Genomic DNA, 19,092 nt, shown 5'->3' on the forward strand with positions numbered 1-19,092 from the left:
AAATCTTAGTAGAAAGAGCATGCTCAAAGGGGAAATGACTGAATGAGCATTACTTGGATATGTTAAGTGATTTGTAACACTATTCGATCAAGTCTGAGTAGTAACAGTATTGAAAGCCACTCGTTCAGGCCCGTCTTTGCTGTCAATGACTAGGGACATTGCATTGTACAATGATAAAACCAATTTCTAAACTAGACCTACTTCTGATAATTTTACTCATGTGTTTGCACTTCTAAGGAATTCCATTGTACCTTCTGAGGTGCGAGGTGGATTAACGATGCATGGCCTTTCACCATTTGGACGTACACTTACTTTTGTTGCTTTATTGCCAATGTCTAAAGCTGTGGCGTGTGAGCATGTTCCTCAGTAACCCGTCATGGGTATGCGTGTCCTGGTGTTGACGGAAGATATTGTGAAGTCTGCATGTGATAGTATGCCAGACCCGAAGCCATATTTGACTTGTCACACTTCAGAACTTTTGAAGTTGAAGAGACATTTGGATTTGAAAAGGAAAAATGTCTGGACAAGGGTCGTCTGCATCATGTCGCCTTCATGACCACGAGGTGGCGCTGTACACGGGCTTCTTCGAAAAGGCTGACACGAACAGTGACGACTGCCTCTCATTTCAAGAACTGGAAGCTTTGTGTCAGCAGCTCGGATTTAAACTCAGTAGGAAGGAAGTGAAGGTTGGTGGGCATCCAATGGGTCTTGTTGACGTTGACTTGATTTAATAGGACGTTGGTGACATATGTATTGCTACACAAAACATCATGGTAGTCTTCATATACCGATGGGGTACAGGTGACGGAGGCAGTCCCTGAGCAGAGTTGTGTCCCTTAGGTGACGAGGAGTCTCTGATAGTAGTTTCGAATCAAACATTCATACTGATTTCGATCCACGTACTGCTGGTTTCAAGCCAGCGATGTACGTCAGTTAAATTTTCCTGCCTGAAATGCCAGTGTTTAAATGGTCGTTCAATAAAGCAACCACACCCACTGTGTTGCAACAATAATTTATTTATTTAAACACTCGCCTGCACACACACCCCGGTTTCTGCATGTCTTTCTCCCCTTTAAATGTGATTCGTAAATTTAAAAAAGTATTATTTTCAGTTAGATTTTAAGTTTTCAATTATATATTAAGACAATACTTAAAGGGACACTTATCTCTGACAATTCACCAGGACTTGTTGTTGCCTTAGTTACTGTTTGCTTTCCCCGTGGATACCCGGATGATATCCCAGTTCACCTGAGTATTGCTTATTTCACCGTGTGTGTAGTATAGTCAATTTTTAAAATGACCAAAGTTTTCACTTAGGCAATTTAATATATGCCTAAATATTCAGTTATTTTACAAATTGACTGAAACATCTTTTCATTTATTCTATTATGTCAACCATTTATTTTATGTTTAAGTGACTGAAAATGGTACGATTAAAAGAAAACGAAAATCAAAGTAAATTTCTATATTTTTGAGCTTCTAATCTAGCATGATTAGCCTATTGTGATGTTTGTAGGCCTTTTTGAACGGCTTGATATTTCAGCCAATGTGTGAAATGACTGTAAAATATTTAGACGTTTTATAAACTGCATGAGTGAATTACATTTTACACATTGACTGTAAGATATACACGCCTACAAACGAAAAGGCTTGAGAAAATAACGACTCTGACTCACGTCGAAGAACTTCCCAACAAAAACGTAGAGGAACAAAAATGATTTAGAATGCAAATATCTTAAATACAACCGACCAAAGTTATATGTAAACTATTAGGCAATTACCTTGGTCGAGGAATGTGTCCGTCAATATCCAAATAGAGAAAATAGCCCATACATCTGCAGCTGTACAAAGACACTTGGTGGGTGTCACGTGTCTTGTTAACAACCTTATCTAAAATCCGGAATATATATAGCGTTCCTGGATGTTATAACTTGTATTCGTTTCCCAACCGGTCACGTAAGTTTGTGTCAGGTGTTTCAAATAGGTGGCAAGTCTTGTTGGTCATCTGTGATAGCACACGTGACACTGCCTTCATTTCCACGGTTCCTTAAAAATCCTATTGAGTTAGATAACAGTGGGCGATCAATGAACGTATTATCGGTTAAAAGATATATGTGTAATCCATCAGTGTTCAGAAATGCGTAATGCATATTGCCTCAAAGTTTATTTGTTATAAGCTGTCCTTGCAGGCGGTAGCCCAGTCTCTTGTTACAATCAGGGGCGTCAGCGAGCACGTCGACTCACGACAGCTAGTGGGGCCCTAGCGGGGGAGGTCAGACAGCTAGTGGGGCCCTAGCGGGGGAGGTCAGACCGCTGGGAAGCCCCAGAGATTTGTGCCTCTTTAATATATTATACAGTTCACTCACGTTTTACTCCCTGGTTCGCTCCGAACTCACAATCATAGGTTTCTGGCGTGCCCAAGTGACGCAACTCTGCACGGCGAATCGCGAATAATGTTAAAACGGCGTTAAACTAAATCCGTTTCCCTCACAAAAGGAATTCGTTCACTCTGGGTCTCAGTCTGCGTTTGTTACCTAGGTTGTTGAAATATGTAAATTAAGATATCAAATATTGATAAGTACAGAAGTTCTGCAACATAAATACGTCACCCTGTCGATGGCCGTACTTGCTCGAGTCGGTTGCCATTGACCTTCAATGATTTAACTTTGAAGTAAGTATCGATATCAAAAGACTCTACAAAATATGTCAATCTCTCCACGTACACTGTCACGTACCACAAAGGGCAATGTGGTAAAGTGATTCAGCGCGATAGTTCGCTTGCCACAAAATATCACGTGATGTTTTGTTTCGATATGCCCCAGCCGTAATCTATGTATATAATCGTATGTCTACCGCAGATGTAGTATGTATATATATATAGCACGTCCATGTAACTATTTAACATTATTTTAAAAAATACCAACTCGTGGTCGTTGTTTATCGTACATTAAAAAACAGCAGGGAGACTAAATCAGGAAGAATTATTCTTCCTACAGTGTTTTTTGTTCGATAAATAAGGGCTACGAGTCGTTTCTTTCTTTTAGGAGATATCAACATTATTTACAGCCTCTTTAGGGGCTGTGGGGTAGCCGAGTTCGCTCGTCACGCCGAAGGCCCGAGTTCGATTCCCCATTAGGGTACAATATGTGAAGTCCATTTCTGGTGTCTGCAGCCTTGATGTTGCTTGAACGTTGCTTAAAGCGGCGTAAAACCATTACTCACTCATACACCCTCTCACAGCCTGATAAAGGTGAGGTAAGGTCAAATTGGGTTTAACTTCGTGTTCAAGATTATTGATAGCACTTATATAGCGTGCGTGCGTGGATGCGTGCGTCTGTGTGTCTGTGTGTGGCTGATTGTACTAGTACGGACTAATGACGATGTTATACTGCTAGTCCCCTGAGATACCATGCCACTGTTTGAACACGTCTACCCCACTCAGACACACTATACTGATTCCGAACCGACCAGTCCTTGTGTTAGCCTCTCAATGCCGAGCGACAGGCAGGGTAACAAAAAGTACCTTGTCCATCGTGTTTTGGTATGACGCGGCCGGGGATCGAACCAACGACCTTCAACTTTCCGGGCAAACGCTCCATCCACTAGACCATTGAGGCTGTCTCTTAAGGATGTTAATAGAATTGACAAGCTTTAATATTCTGTATTAGGAACACATAGTGTTTATTCCTAATATATGATATTTACTATCCCAAAACACACAAGCGTGATAACGTCTTTATCATTTAATGTCAATCTTAAATTCTGTCGTCGAAATACCTGTTGTCATTTTTTTCGAACATTTCCTAAACATTGCAAGTTTCTTGGAATGTGCGCATTAATATGTATTACTTCAAAATGTTCAAAATGTCGTTGGTATGTCAGTTGGACACAGACACCAGTCAATATAGTTCCAACTGAAACCCTGTTTCTTAGACAGTAGTATAACTAGTACATATAGGCAAAATAACAACTGCCTTCACATATTGTTTCATCTTGCCTTTAGCGGCAATCCATCGGCCTATTAACGTCCTTAGAAGACCGCCTCCGTGGCCCGCTAGAGTAACTGCCCTTTATTAAAAGGAAACTATTCTAACCCTAGTCTATGAGACGTCACGTTTGTATAGAGTATGCCTGTCCTGCCATAACGTTACAAGTGCAGAGTCAGATGTACACTTAGCGACAAAATGACACAAGTCAACAATTCGGACTTATTTGGGCCAAATATGTTTTAAATTGAGGAAAAGGTCCCATGCTCCGAGTGCTGCAAGCACATTAATGGAAACTGATCCCGCTTGGCAAGTGTCTTCGCTAAATTGTTTCGATGAATGCCTGAGCTACGTCCAAGTTAGACACTGATTTTCAGTATCTAGTAATATTGTTTTGATAATGATGACAATTATTTCCAGATTAACATTGAAAGTAGTACCTGCCTGACCTTTCGTATTTGCATCTTATCCGTATATGACACCAACGGATACCGATTTTATCTGTTGTCTTGCCGAGAAACCTACCCATTACATGACAATGCCTAATCGTTAGGCCATTGCGTGTATATGCGTTGCTCAGTTACGGCTGAGCAGAACAACTCACTACCCTCTCAAAAATAGCGTTGTCCTATTCACGACGTCATCAAGTTGCGAGCGTATGTTCGGATGTCCAGAAATGACGACATGCCAGAACAATGATGTACTGTTCGCGTGACACAGACTGACCACCTAGAAAAAACACAACACAATTGCACGTGCTCGAACTTTCATTATCCCGCATTGAAGTGCTGCATATCACTGCGGTTGCTCGCAGTATAACATCCGGTTCATCCGGTATAGTAAAATACGGACAAAACACCATATCCTTCCTCAGCCAGCAAAATCCGAAATACTCATTTTTATGCTGAAACACTTCATTTGATTTATCGTGAAATGACGTATTTCCAGGTGTATATCTTGCTGCAATATCTGGATGAAGACTAGGAAATTGTGATGTAGGATGATCGGCCCACAACGCAAATAATCCCTCGAGTTCCATGTATCAGCAAGCCGTGATATAACTCGAATATTGTTCAAAGCGACGCTAATCCTAAATCACTCAATCTATCCATGCATCACATCTAAACAAACCTGAGTCATTCTGCAGTGAGGAACACTATTGTACATGTGTTGCAGAAGCTGTTCCGAGCGCTGGATGAGGATGGGAACAAGGTCATTTCCCTGGAGGAATTCCTGAACAAGATGCCCAACATCAGCACCGGACAGAGAAAGTAGGTCAACCTTTCTTGTTCGGTGATTATGTGTTAAGAGTTAGTGAGAGGGATGCCAAAGCTGATACAGCGATTGAGCTTAATATACAAAATATGGCTTAAGAATGATTTTTTTATATATCGAACATGGGAATCGAACAATACTTCAATACTTTGTCATAAACATTCTTTAATCTACAGTTGCGCCCACCTGCGACAGATCTTCCAGACAGTGGACAAGAACGGTGACGGCTATCTGACGACGGATGAACTGTACGAAGTTATCATGAGCTCTGGTCGGCCATTCCGGATGTCGATGGTCAAAGGTGTCGTGGAGAAACTGGACAAGTCCGGCGATGGACGGCTGAACTTTGAGGAATTCCTGAACATGATTGACTTGGCGTAAATCTTACATAGAACTTCGCCTACCCTTAATATGCATCATTTATAGAATATAACAGTGTTAAATAGTGTTAATGTAATAAATATATGTAACAACAGTAGTTTTATTTTGTTCCTATGTCTTTTTCATGCGGCACAGTGATATATGCCTGCTCCCCTCCCAATTTACACACGCACGCGTCCACAGGCACACACACGCACACACAAAATGGATGCTCCCAAAGTATAGAGACTTATAGAGGCACGTACGTAAAGAAAAGTGTGAGGAAGTCATTTACTCAAGATGACTGTTTTACATTGTATGCTTATGTTCAAATATTAGAAATACGCTTCCTGGAAACGTCTACGACCAGCCCATTTGACACATTTAGCCTTATTTATGCATTACGAGTTGGGAAAAGTCCAAAACATGCAATTGTCGAAATGAACAAAATCTAATTCTCATTCATATTGTACAATGTGATTTCCTACTTCAAACGCAGTGGTTAACCAGATAATTGTTACTTTAAGAAGAAAATTTTGAAATCAGTACAAAACCACATCAGATCAGTGAATAATCAGTAAATTATTTTATAACACAGTTTTAGGTTTACACAAATACAATGGGTCAAATATGTGGCAACAACAATACGTAACAGGCTCTCGAATTGTATTCACTAAAGTTCAGAATAGTGTCACTGCTGACTGTCTTCAAAGAAGCCTCTTGAGTCCGGAACAGTGTAGGCTGGCTGGGATTTGGAATTTTCAGATAGGTATCCAAACCGTGCTGAGCAAGTGTTGCTCTTATTATAGTTACAGTTAGCTTTCAAGAATTTGTCCCATTCCGAACCATCAAGCCTGTCATTGTATACAAGGAACAGATAACTCCAACGTCAAAACGTTAATAGACTGAAAACAGTCTGCCAACTTAAGCTTATTAAAACGTCCAAACCCCACCTATGATACCCGTATCAAATATATCACCATCGATTAGCTATTCCATGTTTGTTTCATATTAGATACCATCAAACATGGGCGTATACTTTGTATTGCCCGCCAATTTAGTATTTCAATCATTTGTCGACAGTATCGTGGAACATATTTCCAACAATTCCTAATGCCGCCAGTCTTCACATAACTATACGAACACATTACTTTCATAATGCGTTTAAGAGGATCCGGGATAGAATAGGTCTTCAGCTTCCCATGCTTGCCTAAAAGGCGACTATGCCTGTCGTTAGAAGTGCTTACATGATCAGGTGGTCAGGCTCGCTGACTTGGTTGATGTCATCGTATCCCAATTGTGTAGATCGATGCTCATGATGTCAATCACTGGATTGTCTGGTCCAGGCTAGATTTATTTACAGACCGCCGTCATATAGCTGGAATATTGCAGAGTGCGGCGTTAAACAACAAACAAACAAAGCGTTTAAAGATTTAAGTCATGCATATCCTTGGGTCCAAAGAGGAATCGAATTATAATTCGTCATTCACACGCACTATAATGCTTCTTTTTAAATACAGTGTTAAAAAGGGACAAGGGCAGAGACAAGCATCCTTGGTTGCATGCTTCAACCAGTTACAAAACACAGTAAATTACACTTTCATGTCTGAGTTCCAATTTTCCATTAGTTCCGGGGGCGGTCGGGTAGCCTAGTGGTTAAAGCGTTCGCTCGTCACGTCGAAGACCCGGGTTCGATTCCCGACATGGGTAAAATGTGTGAAATCCATTTCTGGTGTCCCCTGACGTGATTATACTGGAATATTGCTAAAAGTGGCGTAAAACCATACTCACTCTATTAGACTGTCTGCAGGAGTCATGGTTGTGTTGTAAGCTGTCGGTAGTAGGTACAGTAGAGCTAGCCGCTTGTCACCTGTTGGTTACAGCCATGTCGGTGACATAAACCTTTAAACGATATAGCCCTGTGTTGGAGACAGGAAGTGTACCACTGAGGGGGTTACAGAGAGGAAGAGTGAGAAGAAGAAGAGTAAGGTGGCGAAGGGTGAATTGGCGAGGCTGGGGTGGAGCTTAAAACTGTGGGAGAGAAGGAGAAAATATATATTGAGAGGGAGAGAGAGAGTGGCGGAAACGAAGTCGGGGAAGGAGGTCTAGAGGCAGAGATGGAATTATTTGCTCATTTAGAGGAAACACGAAAATATATGAATCATCACGGGGATAGAGAATAAGAGAGATTAAACCTAAGGGAGAGGATACAAGATGACAGAGAGGGATTTATTTGAAAAATTGTGAGTGGAATATTGCTGATTATGGCGTAAAACAACAAACACACAAACAAAACACATGTATTTGTTCATTACTGAACATACCTATGTCCAATTATATTTTCAAACTGTACATTTGGAACATTTCCATAAATGAAACATTGCTGATACGGGCAAGTGTAAGTTAGGCACAAATATGCCTAGGTTGTGTCGCATATCACAGTGACTGTAATGGCTTTCAGTATTTATCGCACCTGTCACTTGTTAATACTGTATACTTTGTAATGCGCGTGTGTGTGAGAGCTGTTTCTATATACTGTATTCAACATAATGTATGTGTATTGAAAACAAGAAACCCTACACCAGTGACAAGATAATGCATTTACTAATTTTCTTGAAACTAAAAAACGTTAAGGTCGTCTGTGTACAAGTTCACGTCCGCTGTGTATAAGTTCACGTCTGCTGACTACAAGTGGACGTCTGTTGTGTAAAAGTGGACGTCTGCTATGTACAAGTGCACGTCTGCTGTGTACAAGTGCTCGTCTGCTGTGTACAAGTTCGCGTCTGCTATGTACAAGTGGACGTCTGCTGTATACAAGTGCACATCTGTTATGTACAAATGCTCGTCTGCTGAGTACAAGTGGACATCTGTTGTGTAAAAGTGGGCGTCTGCTGTGTACAAGTTACGTCTGCTATGTACAAGTGGACGTCTGCTGTGTACAAGTGGACGTCTGCTGTGTTCAAGTGGACGTCTGCTATGTACAAGTGGATGTCTGCTGTGTACAAGTGTACGTCTGCTATGTACAAGTGGGCGTCTGCTGTGTACAAGTGGACGTCTGTTGTGTAAAAGTGGACGTCTGCTGTGTACGTCTTCTATGTACAAGTGGAAGTTTGCTGTGTACAAGTGGACGTCTGTTGTGTAAAAGTGGACGTCTGCTGCGTACAAGTGGACGTCTGCTGTGCACGTCTGCTATGTACAAGTGGACGTCTCCTGTGTACAAGTGGACGTCTGCTGTGTACAAGTGTACGTCTGCTGAGTACAAGTGTACGTCTGCTATGTACAAGTGCACGTCTGCTGTGTACAAGTGCACGTCTGCTGTGTGTAAGTGGAAGTCTGCTGCGTACAAATGCACGTCCGCTGTGTGTAAGTTGAAGTCTGCTGCATACAAATGTAAACTTATTACACCAAGGCACCAACGCTCAGATGTACCGACTGTGTTTCTACCAACCTGCACAACCAGGAAGTACGATATAAATAACAGTCTCGCTGCGTATCAGACTGTCGTCCTGTATAACAACGGTGCGACATATTTGAAAGTCTGTCCGAGTCCGAGCGATGGCCCTACTATCCCAGAGGGAGAAACAGCTGTACACCGCGTTCTTCCACCAGGTGGACACTGATGGGAATGGATACATCACCCTGGATGAACTGGCAGCCTTGTGCAAAAGACTCAAGTTCGATATGACACGACAACAGATTGTGGTATGTACGCGATCCCATATGTCCGTCTGTGCTGTGATGTAACAAGGGTGTCGTACATATCATTATTGTTACAGAATCAATACTAAATATAATATCGTCATTGTTTCCCTGATGTAGAAGGGTTATATCGTCATTGTTTCAGGTGAAGTATTGTTATATCGTCATTGTTTCAGACGTAGTGGTGTTATATCGTCACTGTTTCAGACGTAGTGGTGTTATATGGTCACTGTTTCAGACGTAGTGGTGTTATATCGTCATTGTTTCAGGTGAAGTATTGTTATATCGTCACTGTTTCAGACGTAGTGGTGTTATATCGTCACTGTTTCAGACGTAGTGGTGTTATATGGTCATTGTTTCAGACGTAGTGGTGTTATATCGTCATTGTTTCAGACGTAATGGTGTTATATCGTCATTGTTTCAGGTGAAGTGTTGTTATATCGTCATTGTTTCAGACGTAGTGTTATATCGTCACTGTTTCAGGTGAAGTGTTGTTATATGGTCATTGTTTCAGACGTAGTGGTGTTATATCGTCATTGTTTCAGACGTAGTGGTGTTATATCGTCACTGTTTCAGGTGAAGTATTGTTATATCGTCACTGTTTCGGGTGAAGTGTTGTTATATGGTCATTGTTTCAGACGTAGTGGTGTTATATGGTCATTATTTCAGACGTAGTGGTGTTATATCGTCACTGTTTCAGGTGAAGTATTGTTATATCGTCATTGTTTCAGACGTAGTGGTGTTATATCGTCACTGTTTCAGACGTAGTGTTATATCGTCATTGTTTCAGGTGAAGTGTGGTTATATCGTCATTGTTTCAGGTGAAGTATTGTTATATCGTCATAGTTTCAGGCGTAGTGGTGTTATATCGTCACTGTTTCAGACGTAGTGGTGTTATATGGTCATTGCTTCAGACGTAGTGGTGTTATATCGTCATTGTTTCAAACGTAGTGTTATATCGTCACTGTTTCAGGTGAAATATTGTTATATCGTCATTGTTTCAGACGTAGTGGTGTTATATCGTCATTGTTTCAGACGTAGTGGTGTTATATGGTCACTGTTTCAGACGTAGTGTTATATCGTCACTGTTTCAGGTGAAGTATTGTTATATCGTCATTGTTTCAGACGTAGTGGTGTTATATCGTCATTGTTTCAGACGTAGTGGTGTTATATCGTCATTGTTTCAGACGTAGTGGTGTTATATCGTCGTTGTTTCAGACGTAATGGTGTTATATCGTCATTGTTTATTGCAGGATATCTTCATGTCCATGGATACCGACCAAAACCTAATCATCACATTAAATGAATTTCTGTCTGCCATGCCAAATATTGAACAGGAGAAACGCTCGTGAGTATCCTTTAATCTAACTCCGAACTTGTAAAGCTGGTGGGGTTCACAGGTGTAAGGACAGGCATACTGCTTGTACAAATATTAAACGTCAACGCCAGAGAATAACCAGTCTCGATTATCCGAAGAAATAGATTCTTTTGGCTGAGAAGACAAACTAGCGAACAAAAGAACTTAGCTTAAATAAAGTGATGTAAATTTTATGTTATTGAAAATAACAAGTAACTGTTGTGAACCCACTACTTGGCCCTACGTCTGATCAATACTTTATCATAACATATTCATTGACAAAACCCATACCTGGTAACAAGAGAAAAACCGACACGCCCTGAAAGAGGGGTGATGTAACAATTCATATAGCAATATCGGGAGTGACCTCCATTTGCGGTCGATACAGGCTAGGCAGCATTGAAGACACCAGATGATTGAAAACAGCCTGGGGGATATTGTTCCATTTGTCAACCAATGATTGGCGAAACTGAGCTAGCATTACCGGCTGCTTCCGACCTTGTCGTAGTCGTCGATCTATCTTCTCCTGGAGATGCTTTATGGGAGAGAGGTCTGGAGAAACAGAAGTACAGCAATTTTATGCTGCCTCAAAAATCTGTTACAACACGTGCAACATCCGGGCCGACATTATCTTGCTCAAACGCGACGATACGTCTCTGCATTTGCACAAAGGGTAGAGCATGGTCTCGAACGAAGTCGTCCCGTTAGTGTACGCCATTCAAGTTGCCATTAACGATGATGAGGTGTGTAACTCCCATGAGTTGAGATGCCACCCTATACCGTTACACTTCCACTCGCAAACTGTCGACGTTGAACGTTAAACGTTCTTCTGGACGCCTGTAGACCCCTGCACGACCTTCAAAGCTGTCCAGACAGAACCCAGACTCATCAGTTAACATTGTACTGCCCCAGTCTTGTCTTCTGGACCTGAGATAATATCTAAACCCAAGCTTGGCGCGCCTGACGGTGACAAGGAAGCAAAATAAGGCGCTTCGCTGGACGTCGGGGTTGTTCCCCCTCAACCAGTTTTTATCTAAACTCAGCAATTGTTAGGGCTGTTGATATGGCAATTTGGTGTCGATTCCGTAGATTTACCAACCGAATATGCTTATCTTATTGAAGTGAGCGTTGTCCTGCTGTAGATAACGTCTCCGAAGAGATGATATTGTGTTTCCATGAAATTTGGAACTTTTTTTGCGCCATTCCTGTTTGCAGCACACCCACGGCGCGTAGATGTTAAGCTTTGCGTAAGCTTATTTACAGTTAAACAAAAGTGTTTTATGGGCACCTGATAGCCAAACAATCATAGCGTGATGTTCACATTCAAAAACAACGTGTAAGAGTATCATGATCCCAACAAACCAGCAAACACCATCATTGTACACCGCGCAATAACATGCACAGTGCAAATTGTAAATCACGACCTTAAATTCGAGGAGATGTCTCCATGAAAAAATGTATTGAAAGATGAAGTATTTAATTTCAGAATAGGGGTACATATTTTTTTACATAGATAAAGCAGTCAGTGTTGACACCAGGATAAGCTTGTCCTGTCCTGAATGTATTATAAAGGGGATACAATGTTGCATTAGGAATTTTGTATGTTTCGTGAATGCATTCAAGAAAACAGATATGATTAATTACAGCATTCTTCTTCTTCGAGAGTCGCTGTTGTTTTCGGATTTAGTAATATTCATGGAAATCTTAAGCCAGGTGATAATCGAAATTCAATACTGGCCATGCAAACAAGTAGTGGATATCATTGCACACAATCCACCAGGCCACAGACTGTAACCTACGAATTCTCATTAGCTGCTTCTTAGAACAAGCAAAAAGTACTTGAGACACCCCCCCCCCTCTCTCTCTCTCTCTCTCTCTCTCTCTCTCTCTCTCTCTCTCTCTCTCTCTTAACCACTATGAGTTAACTTTGTATTTCGTTATATGTGTGCGTACATATATATATGAGCATTTTTAGTTTCTTAAAAAATAATTAAACAAAATTACTCTTTCAAATTCAAATTCTCCCCATCAAGCCTAATCTTCTCTACACAACGTATGGTGGAAGTTGGTTGTTACTTCCCGATTATAGCAGGACAACGATTTGAAAAAGGAGATATGGGTGATACTGTGGACTTGACTTTTCAGGCGTGGTGAGCTGAGGTGGGCTTTTGATCAGATAGACACGGATGGCAGTGGTCTGCTGGACGCTAACGAGCTGAGGGACGTGCTGACCAAATGTGGACGTTCGTTCGCGTTGTCGGAAGTGAAGCGTCTCATTGCCAATTTCGACGTCAACGGTGATGGGAAGTTGGACTTTGATGAATTTGTTACTCTGTTTGCCTAGGACTACATATAGCGACCTTACGCTACGACGACCGTACGTGCAAAGTTCGCTTTGTGGAAAGAAGCCCAGGTGGCGAAGGTACTGACAAAATACGTCGGTAAAAAACACCGATGGCAACGTACACCATATGCGACAATCAGCAGCTATAATACAATGAAAGGAAAAGGAAGTCATGATCAGTATATTCTGATCCATATATTGACTAGGGAGTGCAGAGAAAAATGCAACAATATATATATATATATATATATATATATATATATATATATATATATATATATATATATATATATATATATATATATATATATATGTTATAGCGATTTCACTGTAATATGGATATGTGAACATGCTATTTTTTACGTAAATGTATTCAAAATACACAAAAAGGAAGGTTCAACTGCTCTTTCGGAAAATACAATACACCCATGGGCAGTATCCAATCTAATTTAATTCATGATTGTATTAAGTGTTGCCATCGAAGCCACTATTTATCCCAAAACGAGGCTTGCCAAAGAGTGCTTTGTTTGAGTCTCTGGGGTTTGCTACCCATAAGTTCAGATGCGAAGTTATATATAACGCTGCTGCCGTGTGCTGCCGTGTGCTGCCGTGTGCAGAAAGGGCATAAACGTGACACCTATTGGTCTTCCAGCCTTTGGGTATCACTCAATGACATCCTTCATGAGATTTTATAGGTATATTGCGTCAGATCGACTCGTCACTCTGTAACATAGTGTGTATGTCATTGCATGTAGGTGCATATGATTGAAACAAACCATCAAAATTTCGAATTGAAATCATGTACGATGTCTATCTTAACTCTTAACTGAACGATAACTTTTCACATGAAGAAATTCAACTTGATCAAATTATGAATATGAATAAATATATATCACAGAAATGCGTTACTGTAGCTCTCGGAACACACATAAAGTGGACACAAATTCTACATTGAATATGTCTCTATGTGTGGCAGTTTTTTAGAACATGCCTTGAAACGTCGCTAAGAAGAAAAACATGCAATTTCAAAGTAAATCTTTAGTAAAAGTCATTCTGGAATTATATCATATACCACATGGATGTTTTAGCTTCAAACACATGTTATATATTCGCCCCCTCTCAAAGTTTAATGTCCCAATTGAGGTACAGAGACACGCAACCTGATACGCGATATCTTAACATAGTATTACGTATATATGAGTTGTTTGCTATTTATAAAGTGGTGCGAACGTAACGTAACATATATTTTTCGATTTCATTTATTTATAGTTTTAGCTCACAGGATATGCATGATAATTATATATTTAAGAAATTAACGACTCGTGGTCGTTGTTTATCGTACAATAAGACACAGCAGGGAGTATAAACCACGAGGGGCGACTCTCTGAGTTACGATCTGAGGATGCCTAAACAGTGGCGTCAGATGACCCCTGATCCAACTTCAGCCGCCTGATTTAAAAGAAGGATGCGTGGGTTCTTGAGCCAGCAAGCTGTTAGCTTTCTGAAACGATTCGGCTTCACATTTTTACCACCTCTTTTCGGAAATTTACATGTCTCGACGCTGATTGGCAAATCAGAAAGTCTTATGGACGGAAAGTACCGTATCAGTGGAAAAGATTAAAAGAAAATTGCGATATCACATAACTGAAGTACTATTGAAACGGCTTCAAAACGACTCACTAACAAAAGATTATTATGATAGAATTACACATTTGACTTGAAAAAAACCCAGATAGGAATGAATTAATTATGCGGGAGTAATGACTCGTTAATATGGATATTAGGTAAACCGGTTTAACGAGTGCAAGTGTTCTTAAGAAAAGATTTCAATATTGGGGGCGTGTCGAATTTTAGGTGTATATTTCCGTAAAAGCAAAATAAACATATTTAAGTCAATTCTGAAAAATACATAAGTCAGCAATAACTTCACATATTGCTTATTTAATCTATAATTTTATTTATTGTTTGTTTAACGCCGCACTCAGCAATATTGCAGCTATATGACGGTTGTTTCTAAATAATCGAGTCTGAACAACACAATCCAGTGTTTGACATCATGAGAATCGATCCACGCAATTGGGACACGATGACATGCATCAAACAAGTCAGCGAGCCTGACCACCCGATCCCGTTAGTCGCCTCTTACGACAAGCATGGGTTGCTGAAGACAAATTCTAACCCGGAATCTTCACGGGTCGACGAAGCACGGAGGCAACGTTCAGCGCAATAATGCAACCCCAAGCTCTCCTCCCCTCTTCCCCCTAGTATCAGCCAATCAGGAAACAGTATACTGATAGCGGCCGTGGCCTACGTATTTTGCGTTTTAAGGAACATAAACGCATAACAATATTGCTTGGTTAGCCAATCATAATTCCGTGGAAACACTTACAACTTATATGTGTGTCGTTGAAAAACCATCTGAACATTTATGAAGGACGAGTCAGATTCAATACAAATGAAAAAAACATTTGGTTGTGTAAACATCACATTTAACTCAATGTATTTCCTTTTTCCATGTTTACGATCACTGCTGACAAATGTCAAACTAAATGGGACGTAAAATGTTCACACGCGAAAACCTTTCCTCAGAATATAAGTTGTTACCAAGTTTTCTGTTCTCCACTTACACCAGCTGGTTGAGAGGTAATGTCAGTGGCCTGACAATATGAAGGCTCGAATTTCGTATCACACGACTACCTATACTAATGTATATTGTGCAAGAAGCACCAACAATTATTTGAAGAAAAGTGAGTGAGTATGGTTTTACGCCGCTTTTAGCAATATTCCAGCAATATCACGGCGGGGGACACCAGAAATGGATTTCACACATTGTACCCATGTCGGGAATCGAACCCGGGTCTTCGACGTGACGACTGAACGCTTTAACCACTAGGCTACCCGACCGCCCCCGGAGCCCCCGGAGCTCATGAGAAGGTTTGTGTTGCCCCTAGCTCTGTTCCTTTTATCCACCTTAAAATCAAGGCCAACGGTCAAGGTGACAGTTTTCGAATTTGTAGCTATTGTTGCTTGATATTCAATATTTTATCTGAGTAGTATATAACATGAATCTGAGTTGTATATTACATGTACCTGAGTAGTATATTACATGTACCTGAGTAGTATATTACATGAATCTGAGCTGAATATTACATGTTCCTGAGTAGTATATTACATGTACCTGAGTTGTATATTACATGTACCTGAGTAGTATATTACATGTACCCGAGTAGTATATAACATGTACCTGAGTAGTATATAACATGTACCTGAGTAGTATATTACATGAATCTGAGTTGTATATTACATGAACCTGAGTTGTATATTACATGTACCTGAATAGTATGTTACATGTACCTGAGTATTATATTACATCAATCTAAGTTGTATATTACATGTACCCGAGTAGTTATTACATGTACCTGAATAGTATATAACATGAATCTGAGCAGTATATTACATGTACCTGAGTAGTATATAACATGTACCCGAGTAGTATATAACATGTACCTGAGTAGTATATTATATGTACCTGAGTAGTATATTACATGTACCTGAGTAGTATATTAGATGAATCTGAGTTGTATATTACATGAATCTGAGTTGTATATAACATGTACCCGAGTAGTTATTACATGTACCTGCGTAGTATATAACATGTACCTGAGTAGTATATTACATGTACCTGATCATGAGTAGTATATTACATGAATCTGAGCTGTATATAACATGTACCCGAGTAGTATATAACATGTACCTGAGTAGTATATTACATATACATGAGTAGTATATAACATGTACCTGAATAGTATATTACATGTACCTGAGTAGTATATTACATGAATCTGAGTAGTATATTACATATACCTGAGTAGTATATTACATGAATCTGAGTAGGATATTACATGAATCTGAGCTGTATATAACATATACCCGAGTAGTATATAACATGTACCCGAGTAGTATATTACATGTACATGTACCTGAATAGTATATTCCATGTACCCGAGTAGTAAATAACATGTACCCGAGTAGTATATTACATGTACCCGAGTAGTATATTACATGAATCTGAGTTGTATATTACACGAATCGGAGTAGTATATTACATGTACCTGAGTAGTATATTACATGTACCCGAGTAGTTATTACAGGTACCTGAATAGTATATAACATGTACCTGAATAGTATATAACAAGTACCCGAGTAGTATATAACATGTACCCGAGTAGTATATTACATATAAATGAGTAGAATATTACATGAATCTGAGAGGCATATTACATGTACCTGTGTAGTATATTACATATACCAGAGTACTAGTATATCACATATGCCTTAGAAGTATATTACATGTACCTGAGTACTAGTATATCACATGTGCCTTAGAAGTATATTACATGTACCTGAATCGTATATTACATGAATCTGAGTGGTATATTACATGTATCTGAGCACGATGTCCACGAAGTGCTTGAAAACCTGTGTTTGGATGTATGTGGGGATTGCAACAACTGAATGCAGTGATGCCCTCTCAGCGTCAAGGGGGTAGTTTGGCGACCGAAGAATCAGGCAGATGCTTGACACTGGTTCAATGCAACGTCACGTTGCAAACGTCTTTGGTGTCAGCCAAAGTGTGATCAGCAGGGCATGGAATCTATACCAGACGTTTGATCAGCTACCAGGCGACATGTAGATGGTCACGGAGGACATGCATTCCTATCCCTAGGACCCGAAATCACAGGCAGACTGAAGGTCACGTCAAATGAACAGACCTGAACTGGGCACCAATACTTTCTACTGATGTATCGAAATACTGTCTAGACTGTACAGAGCGTCGTGCCCGAGTGTCGCGTAGACAAGGAGAAAGGTTTCAGTATCCAACGTAGCTGAACATGTTTGTTTGTTTGTTGTTTAACGCCGCACTCAGCAATATTCAAGCTATATGGCGGCGGTCTGTAAATAATCGAGTCTGGTCCAGACAATCCAGTGATTAATATAATGAGCATCGATCCACGCAATAGGGATCGATGACATGCATCAACCAAGTCAGCGAGCCTGACCACCCGATCCCGTTAGTCGTCTTTTACGACAAGCATAGTCGACCCCTATGGAGGGGTCCCGTGAAGATCCGGGTTAGAATAGGTCTTTAGCAACCAATGCTTGCTATAAGAGGCAACGACGCTTGTCGTAAAAGGCGTGCCCGAGTGCCCTGAGATGAATTTGGATCACATGTTTTTGTTGTGATCGGATGATTCATGACCGGTCAGCGACTGGGGCCATCATCAAACGATTCCCTTATCTCTTGAGGGGGCGCTGGGGTAGCCAAGTGGTTAAAGCGATCGCTCGTCAAGCCGAAGACCCAGGTTCGATTCCCGACATTGGTACAATGTGTGAAGCCCATTTCTGGTGTCCCCCGCCGTGATATTGCTGGAATATTGCTAAAAGCGGCGTAAAACCATACTCACTCACTAACAAAAAAACAAACAAAAACACCTGTTGTGAGATTCATTGATATGATGCATGTAATATCGCCTATGATACCCGCATCAAATACATCGCCATCAAGTCACCATTTCTTGTTTGGTTAATTTCAAGCCCCCGCCAAAGATGCCAGGTGTTCAACACATGCATCAACATATCTGTCAACCGTAGACGTATCGTTTAATCTAAATTCGTTTTCGAAGTTGAATTTAAAAGGGACTATGCTCTACTGTACATTTCTGCCCAGTTCAAGACATGTTGAATAATATTATGTTAGAAAATGAAACCTTTTAGTATATCAGTAGAGCATGATTATTTGGGTTAATCATTAAGTACCCAGTTGATATTATACCATTCATGTACTAAATATAAAAAAGACAAACAGAAAACATTTTGAAAGGCATCGAATAAACTTTTTCTGGGACGCGTGTTCCCCTTTAATCGCTATGATGGGGCAGCGAGAATAATTTCCCGGCCGAAACCCCAAAACCAATTGTACTCATTTCCCTCTGCACCTGGAGATTTAGTCTTCTAACCTCGGCCGCAGAACATGTACTGAGACCCCGTTCAACCGGCCACTTTTACTGACA

The 19,092-nt window shown here is 40.4% G+C and overlaps 1 protein-coding gene across 1 annotated transcript; it reads left to right on the forward strand.

Annotated features, from left to right (window-relative positions):
* Window positions 1–330: 330 nt before the first annotated feature.
* LOC139450834 (uncharacterized) lies at window positions 331–13,222 on the forward strand. Its single transcript, XM_071232669.1, has 9 exons — window positions 331–686; window positions 5,163–5,257; window positions 5,438–5,638; window positions 7,556–7,620; window positions 8,503–8,683; window positions 8,767–8,980; window positions 9,159–9,323; window positions 10,574–10,668; window positions 12,823–13,222. Exons 1-9 carry the CDS (start codon window positions 516–518, stop codon window positions 13,019–13,021), a joined length of 1,386 nt encoding a protein of 461 aa, XP_071088770.1. The 5' UTR covers window positions 331–515; the 3' UTR covers window positions 13,022–13,222.
* The last annotated feature ends 5,870 nt before the right edge of the window (window positions 13,223–19,092 follow it).

The sequence above is a fragment of the Haliotis cracherodii genome, unplaced genomic scaffold (assembly GCF_022045235.1).
Source record: "Haliotis cracherodii isolate W230 unplaced genomic scaffold, xgHalCrac1.p SCAF_8, whole genome shotgun sequence".
NCBI lineage: Eukaryota > Metazoa > Mollusca > Gastropoda > Lepetellida > Haliotidae > Haliotis > Haliotis cracherodii.

Excerpts from the sequence above, each read along its gene's own strand:
- LOC139450834 (XM_071232669.1), top strand. The coding sequence starts at position 516 with ATGTCTGGACAAGGGTCGTCTGCATCATGTCGCCTTCATGACCACGAG. Across the intron at positions 5,639-7,555 it reads CTGAACATGATTGACTTGGC|GAAGTGTACCACTGAGGGGG; the intron begins GTAAATCTTACA and ends TGTTGGAGACAG. Across the intron at positions 8,684-8,766 it reads TACAAGTGGACGTCTGTTGT|TGGACGTCTGCTGCGTACAA; the intron begins GTAAAAGTGGAC and ends GTTGTGTAAAAG.